Genomic DNA, 19,746 nt, shown 5'->3' with positions numbered 1-19,746 from the left:
GGCAGCAAAACAGGGACCGGAAACAACGAAATCTGCGAGGCTGAAGTGAGAAACTGGTACAAAGCCGAGGGAAGAGACGGGGAAGAGCAGCCATGGGGCTGTTCTCACACCCATGTGAAAGTGTAGCTGTGAAATAGGTTTCTATCTTGGTATCTGACAAATGTGAAATCACCGGTGCCTTAAAAAAACTGAAAGGAAAGCGAAGCCTCTCGCCAGCCTCGTGACCGTGGCACCCTGCAGGTGTTAGAGAGAGAGAAGGTTTGGGGAGGTTTGTCCCGCTGCCTTCTCCCATCCTTCCCTGTCTATCCCCTCCTCTTTGGCTGCTGCCCTGCGCTTACGCTGTGAGGCTGCTAGCTGGCCTGGGCATGAGGTCTTTAAAGAGCAGCACTGGACAGGGGCTGGTGTTGAGAGCTGGGACACAGCAGCAGCAGCAGCAGCAGCCTCCCCTTCAGAGCAAGGCAGCCCTGGTCAGCCCAAATTCTTGTCTACGTTGGCCACACGGGATCGAGACAGCCCTTGTGTATTTAATGAGGTGCTGGGTCGTGCAAGCTGCTAATGGCCCTTTATCTAAAAAGCTTCCTGCTCGCCACRGTTGACGTCACCTCTTTGCTTTTGTAAAGCCTGTGAATGTGACATGCAGCAGGTGAGTAAACGCCGGCATCATTGACGTGGTTGCTGTGAACGGGGGAGTTACTTATCTCTGCTGGTTCAGGGTGGTTTTCTTCACAGTGTGCCACAGAGGTCTCTTGATGTCACTGTTTATCGGTGGCAGAGGAGGTTGTTACTCGGCCTCATCCCATCCTCCTCCTGCACCTGCATTCCCTGTTCATACACAGCAGGTAGCTCTGCCACTGCCTACAGGGCTGAAGCAGCCAGTGCTGCACCCCTGGGCAGCCCTTCTCAGAACTGCTAGAAGATCCAAAGAGAATCCCTGGAGATGCTCTAGTTTAGTAGAAAAGCCATTCTATGAATAAATACCCTGCAAGAGGGTAAAATTGCTTGGGGCTTGAGTCAACACCCCTCCTTTCCCCCAGAACCAATTCAGCCCATCCCGTTTCTTTTGCCACACTGTTCCTCTCCGCTGTGCTCAGCCTCACAGTGGGCRCGTCTGGGATTTCTTGTAAAATCTCTGCGTGGATTTTCCACCTGCTGCCGTTTCTGCATTTTCTCGTTGCCAGGGTGCKTTCCTGGACTCACACATTTTCACAGGAACAGTTAAATGCAGGTGTGCTGGAATGAGCTGGCTGAGGTGAAGTGATGAGAAGAGAGCACAGAAAATAGCCCCGGAGCTTCCTGTCCCTGAGCCTCCCGGCACGTCCAAACAGAAGCGCGAGGCAGCGGCATTGCTGCAATGTGTCCGRAAGGTGATAGGCAATCTTTTGGAGACTGACAGAGCTTTCCCTGTAGCTTTTAAGTTTTCCCAACTATGTGAGACTTTAGGAGGGAAGAAGGAATCTCACGAAGGGATACGTTTGCACTCACAACTTCTTCCCGTAGCATTTTGGCTAGGRGAAGCAGCAGTTGCAATTTAAAGCCTGCTTTTTCCTGCTGTTATTGAAGGAAMAGGGGCTGGGCAGGGTGGGAAGCGATAGATGTGTTGTTGCAGGGGGGCATGGTGGTTTATGTTCTCACGCTGTGCCTCCCTTCCGCAAGTGTTGTGAGGATGGAGTGATGGGGCCAGGCCCGGTGCTGTCACAGCAGGGCCAGCCGCGCAATTCCCGCAGATCCAAGCCAGCACTTGCCCGGCRCTTTGGGATTCGGCTCGCGTGGCCAAAAGCCTTGGTGAGAGGGAGGATGGCAGCTCTGGAGGGGAAGGAGAGCAGCCCGGGGATAGATGCGTGGTGGGAACAAGGTGTGGGCCGCTGGCATTAGGTTCGTTGGGGGTTGACGGATCTCTGGAKCATCTGCTGAAGCAGATATTTCATGGAAATTTTGAGTGAGGAATTGCTTCCCCAAAGCTGCCCAGSGCTTCGGTAATTTCCATAGCTTCTTTCTGGCTGTGCTGTTCCAGGTGGCTTCAGAGACGGGTGCAAGCAACCTGCAGGGCAAACGTGGGGAAGCGGCRCTGCTTGAAGGCAAAGCTTCTGGCTCCCCACTCTGCTCCAGTTGGAAGCAGATGGGCTCGAGGTCCTTSGGAAGTGTCCAGCTGAGGGCTGCAGCCTGCTGTGGGGTGGTAGAGCCCCAGTGGTTTATTTAAGGGGAAAATGGCAACACGCACGGCCCTAACTCCTGCTTGATTCTTGCTGCCACTTGCTGCTGCATTTAGGGGGTTAGCATCGTTAAGAAGTAGCCTTTGGCAAATCCTGTTTGAAAATGCATTGCCAGATAGACCTTGGAAACCTGAACGCTGCTACAGTGGTTCAGGGGGAAGGAGGGTGATATTTGTTTCCTTGGGGCTTTATTTTTAACATGATTACAAATCAGAGACTTTCTAGAAATAAGAATTGTGATAATTAGTAGAGGTGTCGATGTCAAGCGTGGAACTTTCATAGTGACGTTTTTTTCCTGCGGAATTTTCAATAGGCTTATGGTAAGCAATTTTCAATGTATATTTTTTTTCCCTTTAGCAAAAGACACGTAACATTATGCAGAAGCAAGCATGCCTTAGGAATGAGAAACTCAAATAGTTTGAGCTAATCTACAAGTTAAAGGAAGTTATGCATAAAATAAAATCAATCAAGTGGAGCATTTAAATCCGTTTCATTAAGTATCATAGAGATTAAAAAAAAATCAGGAATTAAATGTTTACTGGAACTTGGAGCATGTCAGGTCAAAACAGACACAGCTTTTCAGATTCTTAAGTCTTAAATGTTAGTTTGAATCTCTGTGGAGTTTGATGTAACTGGTAAATATTTTCCCCCTTTTGGTACGTTCAACACATGCTGCGTTTTAGCTGTGATGCTGCATTCATGCTTGCAGAGATCTGAACAGGGTGTTTCAAAAGTGGATTAATTCCCCTGCCCCCTCAAGGGAATCAAAGTTTACAGAAAATCCTCCAAAATCAGAGAGAAATGAGTTTGTGGAAGACCTTTGCAGTGCTTYGCAGTTCAGTAGGAGTATAGCATAAAGTGCAAAGCGTTTAGAACAAAGCTTAAAGTACAAAGTGGAACAATTACCAATTTATAAAGTAAGCTAAGGGAACACAGAAATCGAGTTTGGTTAAAGCAGCATGAATAAACAATATTAATATTAATCTCTTACATTGGAAAGAGAAGTAAATGTCAGCACATGTTACGGTAAATGGGGAACATACTTTTATTTTTTAGAGTTTTCATGCATGTTACCTTTGGTCTTCAAGTGATACTGTACTTATTTACATGAATCTATTTATYATCTTTAATTGTTAGAGGCATACATGGAATTGCATGACTGTAATCTTCCCCCCCCTCCTTTTTTTTAAAGAAAACAAAAAATGTAGTTTTGATTTTGTGATATATCCTTCTTTTCACTAGGAGCGTCAGCGGCTGGAGACCATCCTCAACTTGTGCGCAGAATACTCCAAACCTGACGGTGACCCGGCTACATCTACCACAGTTGCTGATGTTCAGAAAATTAACAAAGAACTTGAAAAACTGCAGCTATCGGATGAAGATTCAGTGTTCGAAGATTCACAACTGAATCYGGAATCGAGGTTCAGAACCCCCCTGAAATCATCTGCAAGTGACTCAGACTTTTCGGAGCTGAGCAGTCACAGTCGCAGTGCTGGTGCTTTCCTTCCCTCCAGAGGGCTGAAAGGTGATGAACACTTCAGTGAAACCATGAAGGCCTCCCCTGCTGCTGCCTCCGGCTTCCTGAAGGATTCCACTGAATCTTCCTACTTGAGTATCACACCCAAGGTAACAAACACCATGTGGAAAGAAATACTGCAGACTTGAAATTCTCCTAGAGAAGTCAGTTTTCAAAGCAGGGTTTGCAGTCAGGGTGGTTTAGGTAGGAATCTTTGTCCCAGAGTCCATCCAGCTTTGTAGCCACCACCAGAAATAGTGATTATTTCATTTGCTGTAATACAAGCTATTTCACAGAATCACAGAATGTTTTTGGAAGGGACCTCTAGAGACCATCTAGTCCAACCTTCCTGCTCCAGCAGGGACACCCAGAGCACGGGGCASAGGGCRGCATCCAGGCGGGTTTGGAAGACCTCCAGAGAAGGAGACTCCACAACCTCCCTGGGCAGAGGCTGTGGAGTCCTATTTATGTTGGAAGTTCCTTCCTATTTATGTTGGGAGTTTTTTTTTTTTTTCCAAGGCATGTATTGACCAGGGAGAGGTTTTTCTGTTTTCCAGGGGAGAATGATTTAATAATTTAAAGCTACCTAGATAACAATGTTTCAGAAGTCCTATTTTGAGCTATTACTKTGTGGAGCTTTGCCAGAAGCGGGAAGTTCTGCCACTTCCTCCCAGCTGAGACTCCTCTTTTTCTGTAGAGAGAGGAGGGTGGATTCTTGCTGGTGGGCTAGAATAATTGTGAGGAGGGACAAGAGTTGTTGCTGGAGCTGAATTTACTGCCCTGGCCACCTCCCCTGGAAGGGACCCAAGCTGCTGCCTCACGGAGCGGCTGTGGCCGCCTCCCTCCTGGCCCTCCGGAGCAATTCCTACATTTGCTGCAGTTTTGCTGTGAAAAGGGAGTTGTCCTTTGAAAAGTGAACTAAGAGCATTCCTGACAATTGAAACATGGGATTTCTGATTTGTGTAGAGGTTTTCCATCTGTTGCCATCTGGAGGTCTTCCCTTCAGCTAAGAAAGCAGCGGCCTAGCTGGTGGAGTGGGAAAGGCTTTAGATTTGTTTTCAGATCAGAGCCCTAGTTCTCATGTGTTAGACAAGCCCTGCAGCAGGATCTGCTGGTAGGCTTTGCATTAAGGAGCTGTAACCAATAAGTAGAATGAAGATCTTGAGAAGTAGAGCCACAGTAGCAGGTTTCTGTTTAACAACGCACGTATTAACAATATTTTCTATGTTTCTTCTTGTTACTGCAAGAGTCTATATACAGTATGATATATTCAGTATGATTGCGTGTCTAACATAAATTTTATTTGTGTTTAACTTACATACGTGCTTATGTTCCACAGAAGTGCAAGTAAAAGGAGAGAGAGAGAGAAGTAATAGAAGAATGTTTTATCTTACAGAAGGATGTTTTTCTGGAAATGTGCTGAGTTGTTCAGTGTAAAAAAGAGAGAAAGCTGCTATTATGCCTTTACTTAACCTTACCCGTGCTTCGTGTATTTGAAAGTTGCCAGGTCATTTCATTACCCTGTTACCCTGCTCTTGCATTTCTCTCACATTCGTGTCTGTTACATTCTTCATCCCAGTCAGAGATGCTATTTTAGATCCCTGTTGGGAAGTGGAAACTGAAGATGTTATGTCAGCATTATCCGAACAGGATACCGGACAAAAGGAAGCTTTCCTGCTAGGATTACTAATGCTAATCAAGGAATACCATCCACGCAGTGTGAAGGGTGTCCAGCTACAGCCAGAGGAAAACAGGAGCAAGCAACAGCGCTAGTGAAACGCGGCTCCTAGTTTCAAAACATCAGGGTCAGGTTTGCACGTGTTAAGGTTTGCTCAGCTCAGAACAGGAGCTGAGCTGCTTTTGAGCATGGCCCTGTGCTCGAGTGGGGAGCGCRGAGCCCCACATGCAGCCCCACACAGGTGGTCACACAAGGAGCCTCAGGTCCCCGGGGTCAGGTGAACATGAAGAAAGCTTCTGAAACACAATGCTCTCTTTAATACAGCCTTTCCTGGTTGCTATAATAAGGTCAAAATACTTTCTTAATAATTTTATTTTGTTCTTGTCATTGTCATCTAATACGTAAATGGAAATGAAGAGAGTGATGTTAGGGATGCTCCTTCCATCAGTGCTAGCTAGGAGAGAGGACCGAGTTTTGTCTCTGCTTTATGAAAGATGCCATCTTTGGTTAAAAAAAAAGTTGTATTCTGCATCTTGGCTTTTGTTGTATACACAGTTAAAAACACAGGAAAAGTATCTTCATCTATTCTATTTTCATGAGGGAAAATTGGACTTTTTGCAAYCTAAGTAGTACAGCATGTAAAATATTGTCTAGTGGTAGATTTTAATAGCTCCTAGAGTATGAAGAGTATTTACTATTCAGTACAGCATTTACTTGCGGTGTGTGCAAGTAAAGCACTGTGTTTCTTTTGCACAGTAAGTATACAAATAGCAAAACAATGGATTTGAAACTTGTAACCGGTTCAGAACGGGCAATACAGTACTTGTCTAAAGAAAACGGAGTATGAAAGGGGAGAAGGAGACCCAGGGCTTAGTGTCTCTCCAACAAAACAAGTCTCTGGAACGTGTGATTGCAGGTACCAGAGTGCCTAAGTGAAGAGCAAAGAGGGCAGGAGCTTGGGCGCCTGGAGGAGGAGCGCGTAGCAATCCTGAATAATTTGGAGGAACTTGAACAGAAGATCAAGGATTTAAATGACCAGATGGATGAGTCCTCAAGAGAGGTATGAAGTGTGTTTTGGTTTTAAATGCCTTGCTTGTTGAATGTGTCTCATAGCACACATCTGATACGTTCTACAAGTGTATAGGAAACTGAGGCATGTTCAGAAAATTAACCCTTCAGATTCTCTGCGTTTTCACTCAAATTAGGTACACAATAATATTACATGGTAGTCTTCTACCAGCAGGGTTATTTTTCCCTAGCAAGGAGATCACTCTAACACTCTGGCCTTTCCCAGCTGTAACCATTATCCTCCTAAATGGAGTTCCAGTACTCTTGCTAGTAGAGTGATCACTCCATTGATCAAAATACTTTGTGTCATTGGGGAGTTTTACGGTGGGATCTCCTGTGACCATTCAAAGGGAAAGGAAGTGCAGTAGCTTCCTTTTTATCCTCCTTGTCCTTACATGACAAGGTTATGCGGCCCTCTTGACTCCTGGAATCTCACAGTTGAAGGCTAAGCTGGCCAGGCATTTAGGCTGTGCTTACTCCAATTATCAGCAACAGGAAAGAAACAGCTGTTCCCAAAGGGGCTCACACAGAGCCTGGGCACAGATAGCTGGGGTAGTGTCAAACGGGAGGATGCCCAGAGGAGAAGAGTTAGAAAAGTAAAAGTTTTGGAAAAAGAATCCTCAGACTAAAGTTGCTTTTGGACTTTGTTTTGCGATGTTGTATGTTGCAGTTTTACTTTTTCCCCCAGGTTTATGAGCTTTTTAAACTTTTTTCCTTTTTTCTGTGGGATCAATACTACTTTTTTTTTTTTTTTGATGTTTCTGTGTTGTGAATAATCACCAACTCACTCCCTTCCCCCAGAAAAAAAAAAACATGTGTGTGTCAAGAATTTCTTTTTATTCTGGATAGCGTCTGAAAAATGTTTTGTGTTCCTAGTTGGATATGGAATGTGCCCTTTTGGATGGGGAACAGAAATCTGAAACAACAGAGCTTCTGAAAGAGAAGGAAATTTTGGATCATCTAAACAGGAAAATTGCTGAGCTGGAGAGAAATGTTATTGGTGAAAAGACAAAGGTAACCAAACTGTTTTAGCTACCTGTATTCTCTGTTTATTTTGACCTTAAAAATACATTTATATAATTGATGGAGGAGGCTGTTTTGTGAAGTAGCATGTATAAGTAAATTTATTTCAGCCATGCAGAAGAAAATAGTTCTCTCATTCTTAACACCTCTTAATGGTCTTGTTTGCCAATGCATGCTTGGCAAGCAAAATACAGTATGCTTAAGTAAGGAGATCTGACCTACAGTGTAGATATTTTAGATTAACAAAGAATCTACCAGGATTTGGAGAAGGGTTGTCTGTTTAAAAGTATTAATAGTATTAATAGTGTTAATTGAACTCTTTCACAGTCTTTTCCAAGCTACGGGTTATATATTTTGATTTATTGAGAATATTTTGTTTTTCAGCAAAGGAGTAGAATGCAAGAAGGCTGCCGTTTCAGAAATGGCTTTCTCTTTTATTATACAGAATGAAAGATGAGACGTCTGTCAAATGCATAGTTCTAAAGTAATCATGTTTTAGTTTGTCTGTTGACTGACAATTTTAGTACTCTGGAATAGTCTCTCTGGGATTAAGTCAAAGGAATTAATTAGTTCTCCTGTCTAGTTGGATATTCAGTTGCTCTCAAATATGCGGTTATGTCTGCAAAATATGCTAGCACTGTGATAAAAGATTTTAAGTACAAAAAGAGAAGGAGACTGTGAGATAAATTTCCATCCTCCAGCCRGAGCGAGATAGTTTCCTCCTGGGCTCTCTCTGTGGGGTTTTCAGCCGGCAGTTCCTGTCTTGCTAGGGTGTTCCACAGCCATTGATATCTCAAGGTCAGGCAGTTTTTCCAGGATGTTCAGGCAATAGATTTCCTTTTTAAAGGAAAATTCCCTTCCTGTAGCTCAAAATTATAACATGTCACTTCTGTGAAAAACTCTAACTAGCTATTTATATCCCTTTTTTATTACTTGCAGGAAATATTGGAAGCCTTTTATGTGTTGTGTGTTCTCTGCTCTTGCTTAAACAAGTTGCACTCTTTTTTAGCTCTTTCACACTTTCCATTTAATTCAACACATCATAGCTTGTGGGTTTTATTTTATTCATTTATTTATTTTTAGTATTTTGCCCTCTGTTTCTATGTACCCTGTTATGAACCTGAAGACTGTTTTGCTTCTGTACTTGCTCCATGTGTATCTGAAAAGGAGAATCAGGTGCTCTTACCTCTTTGCTCCATGAAAGACACTGCACGTCCAGTTTAAGCTTAAACTTTACAGGGCTTCCAGTCTGCACCTTTCCTCGCTCTCACCTTCCCCTCAGCGATACTGCAGCTTTCAGTGATGCCTCTGCTCGACTCGAGAGATGTTTTCCACCTTTTGTATTGTTGCTATTTTAATCTCGAGCTTCAGTGAAACTAATGCAAATTATTCTGAAACGTGTAGGTTGGTCACATTTCCTTGCAATCATATGATAGGATGTAGAACATCATTGTACTAGTGTGTAATACTTAAAAATACTAAAATGGCAAGTCTAGTTAAAAATGTCCAGTTGAACTGAAATGTGAAAAGCAGCCTAGAAAAAGGACTAGTTGTTTAAAGGCAGGTTTGCGTAAAACATTTCCTTTATTATGCAGCACAGCACTGGTCAAACCAGGTACAGTAATTTTAGCCCTTTCTCCTGTGTTGCCTATTACAAAATAGGAAAAACAAAACAACTAAGCAAACAGCTCGGTCTTTGMGTGCTTGCGCTGGACTCAAACCTGTGACTCAGTTAATTCTAGAAGTATCTTTGCAGAAATAAACCAAGTGGAAGGGAGGTCACAGGTTTTGTTCTGGAGGTTCTCTAAAAAGATGCTGTAAATTTGAAAAAGTGGGAGATCAACAACCTGCAGCGAACAGGCAAAATATCATAAAGCAGCAGCCGGTGTGTTTTGGAGAAAGTAGTATCTGACAGCAAAACAGATGCCAGTCGTAAGGCCCACAGCTAAACAAGGTCAGTCTCACTGAAAACACCCTTTTTAAAAAATCTTTTTTTGTGTATCTGTRTGTTTGAGGTGACAAATCCTGCATATATGATCCAAGATAGACAAAATCTTGGCTCTTCAGTAGCACAGTGCCAAACCTCCAGAAGGAAAGCAATGAGCAGGTAGCAACACTAGGTGATGCCTTTTGCTGGAATAAAGTTGAACTTAAAATGTTGAAACTTTACAGAATTAGGGCTTACTTTTTGACTGTTAGTAGCCCCCTTTCTGATGTTAATTTTTGCACTGTTTTCTTGCAAAAGCAAGTGTTCTCATATCTATGCAGGGGCCACAGTGGTTTTTTTAGTTGCTTAAATAYTTCACCTTTAATAATAATGGTGCCCTTGGTTTTGGTGATGTATCCTGGCATGAAACTGTCTGTGCACTTTGGTGTTGTCCTGAGGTAAAGTAGATCAGTGTCAGTCACCCAAGGGTGCCAGGGCGCTGGTGCAGCACATGCCGGGACTTGCCCCTGGAATTCCTCTCCGGAGACGTGAGGCTGCCCTGGAATGTGTCACTGCCCTCAGCACCTGTTTGACAGGAAACCCCTGCCTGGCCCTGTTCCTTCCTGAWGCACTGAGGCACCTGTTCGAAAAACTTGTGGAAATTCCTGAAAAGAGACATCACAGGCTGTGAAAGAGTTATTGGGCCATGGAGGTGCTTTAAATAGCCTGCAAGAGGAAGACTTTGTGCTACTTTCTACTTATTTTTATGACATACTTTTTCTTTATGGCTTAGCACGGCACGTTTAGATGAGAGCACAAGGTCTTGCCAGACTTGGCAGTCTTAAAATCCCTGTTGATAAAAGAAGTTTCTAGCCCTTGGGATAACAAGGCAGTGCTTGTGAAGCCTGAGAATTAATTGCAAAGTATACCTGAAGACAGAAGGCAAATAACCCAGGTCTCTCGCTTCTTCTGCCCTTGCTTTTCCTATAGATGTATACAATATGTATGTTTCATAGAGGTGTGGCTGTATTTATACTTTCTTAAGGCAGTTTTACTATTTTTGGTTATTTCATTTCATGTTTTTTGAATACTTTTGCTTTGGCCTTCATTGACAGTGTTTAGAATACTCTGGCATTAACCCTTCAAAACATAAAATAATCATTGYCTTTCTAGGCCAAAAAGAGGAACTATGGCATAGAGGAGAATATTACTGAAACTGGGAAAGGATGAGGGCCACCTTGTGCCAGGCACCTTRCAAGAGGAAGGAAAAGAAGAGATTTCAGGAAAGCGCGAGATAACCAGAGGGCCGGTGTCTAGTGCGAGTGCTTGGGAGTTTAGTCTCTGGCAGTGCCGGTCAGTCCCTTGCTGGGATGCGGCGTTTTTGTCCCGGCATCTTGCTCGTGAACGGGGCAGGGATGCCGTGAATGTGTGGGGCACGGCTGGGCTCGCTGCGTTCCCACCTACCGGAGGCCGTGAGCCCCCGCAGGCCCTGCGTGCCGGGCCTSAACGCTGGTGAGCGCTGAGGGAACCACTGGGGAGGGGTGTGTGGCCGGGTAGGGTCGSTAGTGACCCACTTCCACACACACAACGTGAAGCTCTCCCACGAGGGCTTTCCTGTATCTTTTGACCAAATTATTTTCAGCACAGGCTGCCTGGGGGAGAACTGAATGAGCGAGTGAGGCGGCCAGGGCATCTCCCTTTTTCCCTGCCATCCAAACCCCACTTCCTGCAGTTACCACAGTGATCATGTCAAATGACAGCACATACACAATAATGTCACTACTGTTTTGAGCGAAAGAGCGCCTCAGTTCCACTGTGCTGTCTACAATTATGACTTCCTTGAAATTACTTTTAGTCCAGAATTGCTATTTATCTGTGAGGAAGCTGGAGAAAATCTTACGCAGTTTTGTGTTCTCCGTATTTGCAGAGCACTTTCTGTTCATACACCGCTTCCTTAGTCTGGATAGTTTTAAAATGAGTGTCTGGTGAATTCACATTCGTGATACTCAATGTCTTCCCACACCTGACATCTCAAAGTGGAAGTAATAACTTGGGCTTGAAAGTAGTAATACAGCAGGGAAAAGAAATAATGTATTAGTGAATCTAATAGAAAGGAATAACCCCAAATGAGTAATGAGTTCAGCTGCAGTGCTGTTGCTAGTAAGCATAGTTAAATGGGGATTTTGGCAGAGAGCATCCAAACAGTTACCTACGGAAGATATAGACTGAGTTTTAGGAAAGAAGCTGTTCTTTCTTTTCTCAAGGACCTTTGCCTTCTGTCACAGTAGAAATGCGTACCCTGGAACACTTGTCTTCTGTCACACAGGTTTGCTTTCCATTTCCAGGAGCAAGTTCCCGACAGAAGTTAGGAGCAGCTGGCATGGCTAACTGCTCCTAAAAAACATGGCATGTTCTTTTTTATTTTGGAAAACGTTTTATTTTGTCTAAATATTTTTGTGGAAATAGTTTTCAGTCATTAAGAGAGTGTCCCAGTGCTGAAGGATTTGAAGCTCACCCTCTTTGCCAAATAGGTACTGCAAAGATTTGCTTGATTTGAGCCAAGGAAAGAGCAGCTCTCGTAATCCAAATGAAGAGGGGCATCAGCAGTCACGGTTAAGTGTACCAGTGATCTCTCATGAGCCATTTTTCTGTAGTCAGAATTCCTGTTGGTTTTTATCCCAATCTGACAGATTTATGTATCAYAGTATTTTATAGTCTTTCCTGGTCACCAAAGGTATGGCTATAAGTATCTAAGTATCTAAGTATTAAGTCAATGAGTTATCTCACCTATAATGCTAGCTACCTCCTTGAGACGAAATATGTGAGATCAAGTGTTCTGAGGAGGCCACATAAGGTTGAGATACTAATGAGGAAAAATAACATTGTGAATAATCAAGGAGAAAAATCTGAATCTCACARAATATCTTTTAAGACAGCTGTGAGAGAAATATCAGTAGAAAAGGGTCAGCCAGTAAAGGAAATCCTCTTGTTATCATCTAGATCCTGAAGACTGTAYAGAATTTTAATTTTCTTGCTTAAATTGTTTTGGTTTGGGTGATTATTTCCCCCTTCTCTCAGTTCATGAAGGAACGGTACAATAGAATAATAAGAGTTTTTGTTTGTCTCTCTATCTGTGCCGTAACATAAAACATTGGAATGCCCAGAGAATGAGCTTAGAGAATTGGGAATACTTAAGGGGTCTTAGGAACAATTTTATGCCTGCAACTGTTGTGATTTTGACTTCTAGCAGAGGCATTGCTTAACCTGATGTAAAATGCTTTTTAACATTAGTTTTACACATTCACATGAAACAAAATCATTAAAAATAAATCTTTCCAACCAACTCCATTACCGCTTAATCTGTTGTGATACATGATAAATTAATTAACTCCTTATGCAATTAAAAAAACCCCACCCTTTTCCCATCACATTATTCTCCTTTTCTTATACCTGAAATATTGTGTTACCTGACTTTTTGTGTTAATACCTTCTTTTCTGAAACCAACAAGGATTCAGTGACAAATAACTGCATCGTGTGAAGTTTTATGCTTCTCTCCTGAAATGGATAAAGGAATGCAGTAAAGTAGCCCTGAAATACAGAGGGGGAAGAATGTATACAGATTGTGTGCAGTAGGGTCTGTTTCTTTTCAACATTATTTTTAATCAAAGTAGTGTGTGGCCCTGCTCCGTTCACATATACAGCCGTAGCTGTCGGTGTTTATATTCCATAGCTTTGGGAATGCTTTCGAGGGGACGGAAGTGCTGGATGGTCTCAGCTGCAAAGCTTTCTCCAGCAGAGCTGCCTGCCCTGTGAGTGACCATCAAAGAGCAAACAGCATTTCCCCATCAGCTCTCTGCTAGGGAACAAGGTGCTTTCCTCAATATTGTCGGCAAGATTTAGACTGGTTTCATTAGTGCATTTATAACGCTGATTTCTCCCTCTTCTGCTTTCTTTCCTCCCAAATGTTTTACTGAATGAGCAAACTGTTGCAGCATCACGCCACTTTCAGTCGGAAAGGAATTATTTCTGTAGCACCTTTCTTTGCTTGTAGCTGACGCTCCCATTTGCTGTAGACTTTTGGAAAAGGAGGGGACAATGTTCTCTGGGGCTTATTTAAAAAAAAAAAAAAAAAAAAAAAAAAAGCAGTTGATAACATAAAGGTGAGTTGAGGAAACTCTTTGGACCAAAGACCTATGTATGTTCCCCTTGCTTGTCAGAAAAACCTGTGAAGGTTTTGTCACTGGGTAGTCCGTGTTTGACAGAAGGCGCATGCGTGTGGGAGGCTTGGTGGGTAATGAGATCCRTGTAACTTAAGACTACTCTGATAAAATATGGCAAGATGCAAGTGACTTGGACTGAGGAAGATCCTGGAGWGTTTCAGACTTCTACGTTTAAAATAGAAGAGCCTGCTGGATGGAAAAACGTTCAGTAATTTGTTTTCTTGATTTATGGCCTGTAGGTTTCTTTGCAGTTTCACTTTTTCTCTGATAATACCATTTTTTATTCTATATTTTATATTATTTTACATTTTTATTGCGTATATTATAAGAATAAAATATTTGTTATTGTGATGTTGCAGGGTGATTCCTGTTCACTGAGCTAGACAGTCCATTTCACAGTGACCCAGTAAAACGGTTGTGTTTCCTCCTGTTTTATATTTTATAATTTTTATGATATAATATAATTTTATACYGCTCCTCACTTCTTTCTGCTGCCTTCCTTAGTGATCAAAACTCATTGAAGTTTGGCCCCCCAACAGCATGGAAAAAAAAGACCCAAGCGAGCCCTAGTTTTAAAATCCGCCTGTCCCTGCAGCTGCCGCTCTCGGGCTCCTAGTGCAGATCACCGCSATCAGCTGGTGCCTCGCTGGGCTCTCCTCCTGCGGGTGGAAACGGCCTTAGGAGCTGGGTCAGACTGCTCCTGATGTGACCCCGAGTGGTCACCGGGGCTGGAAAGCAGCTGCTTGCAGAAAAGCATCCGGTGTGGGCAGGCTCCTGTGGGAAAGACGGGGAGGAGCAGCCTGAACACACGTCTGTTATTCACAGCTGGGCCGCTGGATGTTATTGAACAAGCAGCTTAGAGACAGCTGTGGGGCTGCAGCAGTTGGACCTTGCATTGTTGGGTTAGGCCTGCAGTAGCTGGATCTTGCACACAGCTTACCAAGTTATTAATCTTTTTCCTTTGAAATGGATTTTCTTTGATCTGTTTATAGAAGAAGCTGTGTGGAAAAAAAACCCTAATTATTCAGTTCATTTATTTATCACATTATTTGTGTGAACTACGTGGCCTTAACCAATGCAAAATTAGAGATAGGGGTGAACTTAATTCCACAGCTGCAAAACATGTAATGCCTCTCGGTGCTGAAAGTGATATTTCCTGTGAACACTGCACATTTTGAGAGGAGCCAGGGTGGTGGGCTCTGTGAGCACTTCCTATGCTATAAACAGGCCAGACGGGTATCGCTTTCAGTCTCAAAGGAATACCTTTCTCATTTCTAGAGGGGAGTATTAGTAATGCTATCTGTGGCATGACTCTCAGTTTTATACTCGCTGATAGTGGCTCTTCGCACTTGGTTTGGACTTGCTTAATGTGCGGGGTGCAGGGCACAGACATTCAGAGAGCTGGGAATTGCCTCACRATAATGTCACTCTATACAAGGTCTCAGATGCCCTTGTGTCTGTAAATCAGTGCTTTTCTCTCCTTTGCTCTCCACCTAGCAATGGGCAGCTATGGGCGGTTTGCACATGGTCCAGCCTCCTCCTGAGCGCTGCTTCTGTCCTTGTGACAGAAGCCAGTGCAGGAACTGCCCAGGTGGTTGAACGTGTTGGCTCCCTGGCTCATTTTCACAAGTTTATGAAAGGAAAAAATCTCCCTCGTGCTCAGCATTTTGCCAGTGTGATTATATGGGCGGAGAAATGCCCATGAAAATGTAAACAACAAACTTGGGAAGCTGGTTTGTGCTGGGCTTGTGTGTGAATGCTGCTTGTTGCTGTTCTTTGAATATGAAATCTGATCCTCTTCTGATTAGAGATAAAGCTRTGAAGAAAGCAGGCAACTAATGTAAGTTTGTTATTGTGCCTCTGCCATGAATGAAGGTTTGAGAACAATGTCAGGAACAATGAGGAGAAGTTTGGGAAGAAAGAACATCCTGCAAATTGAAAATGGCAAATTCCATGGGGTGAAAGAAGATTCCTCTTTAAGGCATGTGCCGTAGAGTGCTGCCATGTCTGGTCACATAGCATTTGCTGAACCAAACACTCATTTTAAGATGAATTAGAGTTGTTRCAGGAAAGAAGACAAGTAAGTGGACACTGTCAGAATTCACCTGTTTTTGGAGCATCTGAAAGGCAGGGCTGGGATATTTGGACTGATACTGTGAGGTTTTGTGTATTAAGGAGTGTTGGAGAACATCTGAGAAGAGAGATGCATAACTACAGAGCAAAGAGTAGAAGAAAGGAACTGCAACAGTGTGGCTCTAGGAGTGGTCAGGGAGACCTGGACTTCAGAGACTATTTTATCTCCTCAGCTTTTATGTCGTATCAGGAATAATGGGTTTTTTTTTTCCAGTTATGGGCTGTCCAGTTGAAGAAAATGCACCAGGTGGGCTGACCAGGGCACATATGAGTAATTGGCCTTGACAGAATTTGGTGTATTAGTATCTCTTCGATCCCAAGCTTTGATGCAGACAAGTAATAGTTCAACAAGGCAGTTTTAARTCATTTGCAAAACAGTCTTCAGAGCAGAGAAACACTCAGTATGTTATTACCACAGTGTAAAGGTGAGAGTCTTTGCAGGGTGCTAAGCACTGTGGTGAGTACCAGAAGAAAGCTGTGCTAGTTGCAAGAGGCTGCAGGGTGGCAGAGCAGGTCCCAGAGAACAGGATACGGTTTTGGCATCCTGAAGCAAATGGAGTCTTTCGCTAACTCATAGACAYAACTCATCCTGCTGCAAGAAGAGAAGAGTTTATGCAGTTTTCTGGCCCAAAGTTATAAAGCTCTTCATAAAGCTCTCAGTCTGTCGTTTSCCTGCTTTCTACACGTACTCATCTGTGCAGAAGTGCCTAGGCACGTAATTCACTCCATTGAAGTGCCAGTTTCCCTGCTCTTCCAAACTACAGTCACTTCCCCTCCTTTTCTCCTCTCTGAAAGCCATTCTTTTATTTTGCATTCATCAGCTCTCTAACATGGCTACCTTTAGCTTTCTTTTTTCTTTTTTTTTTCTTTTTTTTTCATTTGGTGAGACAGAGTTTAGGCAATGGGCTTGAAAGGCATCATCYGGGCCCAGGTACAGCACACAGGGATAAGAGAGAGAATTGCAGTGCTAAAATGCTAAATGTTTTGTTTCAGTAATTTTACATCYCATCACCGCATTTCAACTAACAAGAGGTTTCTGTCTTTGTTCTTTTGAGTTTTTGCCACGCACTGTCATAATCACTAACAACTGCTTGGATTTGAAGGTAATTCTGTTTATTTTCTGGTTCATGCTTCAGGAAAAATTAAAACTTGATGCTGAGAGGGAAAAACTAGAGAGGCTTCAGGAGCTTTACTCCGAGCAGAAGACGCAGCTTGATAATTGCCCTGAGTCCATGAGGGAACAATTACAGCAGCAGCTCAAGAGGGTCAGTAGCAAGTTTCAAGATTGCACTAACTTTGTTGTGTTGTTGTTGTTAATTTTAGAGTTAAGTGTAACTTATTCCATCTCACTTATCCAACAAACTGCCTGAACATACTTGCATTGTGTGTGTGCATTAGGAGTGATGAGGTTATCTTTTTTGTGGAGCATTTGTAATAAATATTCTGCATGGTGGCAAATGAGTAGAATGCAAATGGGTGGATTAGAACTACTTTTGTGCTGAAAGCTTTAAAAGCTTTGGGCTGCTTGCCTGTAATTAGCACCCCTGGCCTGGTGGCTGGTATGAAAGCTGTTGGAATCATGCTGTTTGCATGGACACTAGAGCTTTGCTTTTAACTGTATGAGCAAGGAACAACTGTTCAGCTTCAGTTAGTGAGATGTATTATTTTAGCACTCCCATTTTTCTTTGATACTGTTATGTGACCTTCTTTTGCAATGGCTTAAGTTGCTGCTTCTCTGAAACCATGCATACTTTGTTCTTTTTAATACATAATTTAGCTGCTGGCCTGAATTGTGTCTTGAAAATTTCATTCTGACAATCATTTCACTTACTTTAACAGCTTTATTTTTCTTACATTCTTAACAACTGCACTTAAGTTTTTGTTTCAACCCTCATATAATTGAACTGCAGCTTGTCTTTATTATTTGTTACCCAAAAACCTACAATATTATATGTTGCACGTTACCGTACCATTATTTTCTGAGGAAAGATGGTGAAGTGGTTTTGGTACCCATTAACGTTAAGTAGATTCTACAACACATGTAACCAGCTGTAACAGAAAAATCATTTKCAGAGTGTTCATTCTGCAAGCACAAGATGACATCTGAAAGTCAAACTTGATTTTTATTTTTTTTTCTTTTCTGGCCTGAGCATTTGCATTGATAACGATATCTGTAGCAGCAGTGACCAAACAAGAAAGACTTTTTTTGTCAGGCAGWAAATATTCTTTTAAGTATTGACCTTTTTTTCCTAATAATAATATTTAGTTTTATTTGCAGGTTTCTTCTTTTATTGACCGAATTCTGTTTTGTTTTTGAAGGGATAAAAAAGTTAAAATTCCAGCTTTGGAAATAATAGTAGTTGAAGTATTTACCGGGCTTGATACACTAGAGGATTTKTGTAAGCTACCCAACAAATATGAAATAATACGTAGTATCTCATAAGTATTAACAAGGAGAAGCCGTTCCTGCGCTGCCGTGTCTTTCAAAGGATTGATTTGCGAGCAGCTGCAGCGCTGCTGCTGTGGGATGGCAGCAAGTCCTTCTTCCCTGCTGATTGCCCAGAGGCTTCGAGTGGGCTCAGGGACGAGCGGTCCCGTCTTGTTACCCTGCTGCCAGCGCAGCCATCGCTGCGTGAGGGTGCYGGGGACCACATCGTGGCATGGGGTATGGAATGTGGAGTGTGGGGCTTGGGATGTGGGGTGTGGGACATGGGGCATGGGGGCTCGCGGGTGCCGCAGAGGCCCAGCGAGATGGCGGCCGGCRTCCCGCCAGCCGCTCGTGGTTCTGGGGAGCCTGCACTGCGCGGGAAGCAGCTCCCTGGAAATTCACGTGCGTATCCCTGGCTGGGAGCTGCTTCCCAGTGCCTGTGGCTCGCACGCACTTCTCCCCCTGGGCAGGGAGAGCTCCCCAGCGGCGACGGGCGAGTGGGGAATGGCGGAGGAAATGGCGGCTGAGGAAGGGCCGCAGGGAGCGCCTTCATCTCCACCGTGGCCTTTATTAACGTGCCCTCCTTGGCGCTCAGGGCGAAAGCACTCAGATTCTGCTTTTCCTTGGTCCTATGTCTGGGTTGATTGAAATAGGCAATAGATAAACTTTAAAAGTTGATTCCTGCACCATTAGGGAGAGAAACTGCCCACTGTTAGGGAATACCTCACTGTTGGATATAATTGTTCTAGTTCTCACAGATGGTGTCTGCCTGCCTGGAGAGCTCCCACCATATACAGAGAAAGGATTTTTTGATTCTCTCACTGGGTTTTCYCACTAGGTTCTCTCACTGGGTTTTGTCCATTGCCACTGCAGAAATAGTGTTGGGCAAATTTGTGATGGGCAAATTTGTGAATTAGAATCCAGTATGGAAACATTGTATTCAATGTTTCTTAATAGAGTATAACAGAGTGTAATTAATAGAGCATAATGTATAATAATTTCATGTTGATTGTTTTAGGTGAGTGGGGCACTTGCTGTGTGGTTCAGGAAGCTGTTGAACAGCTGTGGTGAAACCATAAACTCTCTTCCACGTAGGAGCCTGAGAAGGTTATGGCGAGAGCCCCGTGACAGAGCAGACCCTCGGTCCTTGTCCCTCTGCTGTGACCCCTGGGCTGCCAGCACCCAAGTCTGCATCACATCTAGGTGCTTGATGCCTGTGGTATTAGGTGCTTGTGACTGGAGGCGCAGTTAAAACTGACCCAAACYGAACCACTGCCACTTGCAGACTGGGGCTTTTGCTTTGAAAAGGAGCTTGGTTCTGAACTTGATGCATTTTTTTTTTTCAGGTAGACACAGTAGATCAGAATGTGATAAAATGCTGTTCCGTAATGTGTCTCACAGAGCGCACAATATTTCATGAGGTGAACTAGTTTCCAGTTGTCTTTTGGACTGTGTTTGTGTTGCTGAGATAGATGAATGTGTTCACAAGGGAATCAGAAATAACCTTCTCTGAAGTTTCCCTCCCTCTGCGTCTGTTGCATT

General features: G+C 43.3%; 1 protein-coding gene across 3 annotated transcripts in view; it reads left to right on the top strand.

Annotated features, from left to right (window-relative positions):
• The window catches only part of PHLDB2 (pleckstrin homology like domain family B member 2), a 53,071-nt gene that overhangs the window by 6,606 nt on the left and 26,719 nt on the right, over positions 1-19,746 (top strand). For 2 of the 3 annotated variants that reach the window (XM_026041697.1, XM_026041689.1), the window contains exons 2-5: positions 3,453-3,836; positions 6,321-6,464; positions 7,349-7,486; positions 16,913-17,041. In XM_026041697.1, coding sequence (XP_025897482.1) covers positions 3,453-3,836; positions 6,321-6,464; positions 7,349-7,486; positions 16,913-17,041 — 795 coding nt within the window. The remainder of the gene's footprint in view (positions 1-3,452; positions 3,837-6,320; positions 6,465-7,348; positions 7,487-16,912; positions 17,042-19,746) is intronic. The other variant, XM_026041703.1, reaches the window with a different exon arrangement.

The sequence above is a fragment of the Nothoprocta perdicaria genome, unplaced genomic scaffold, assembly GCF_003342845.1.
Source record: "Nothoprocta perdicaria isolate Ctin4 unplaced genomic scaffold, notPer1 scaffold_102, whole genome shotgun sequence".
Taxonomy (NCBI): domain Eukaryota; kingdom Metazoa; phylum Chordata; class Aves; order Tinamiformes; family Tinamidae; genus Nothoprocta; species Nothoprocta perdicaria.
Note: the sequence above shows the minus strand (reverse complement) of the source record. Positions and strands in the feature narration are given on the sequence as shown.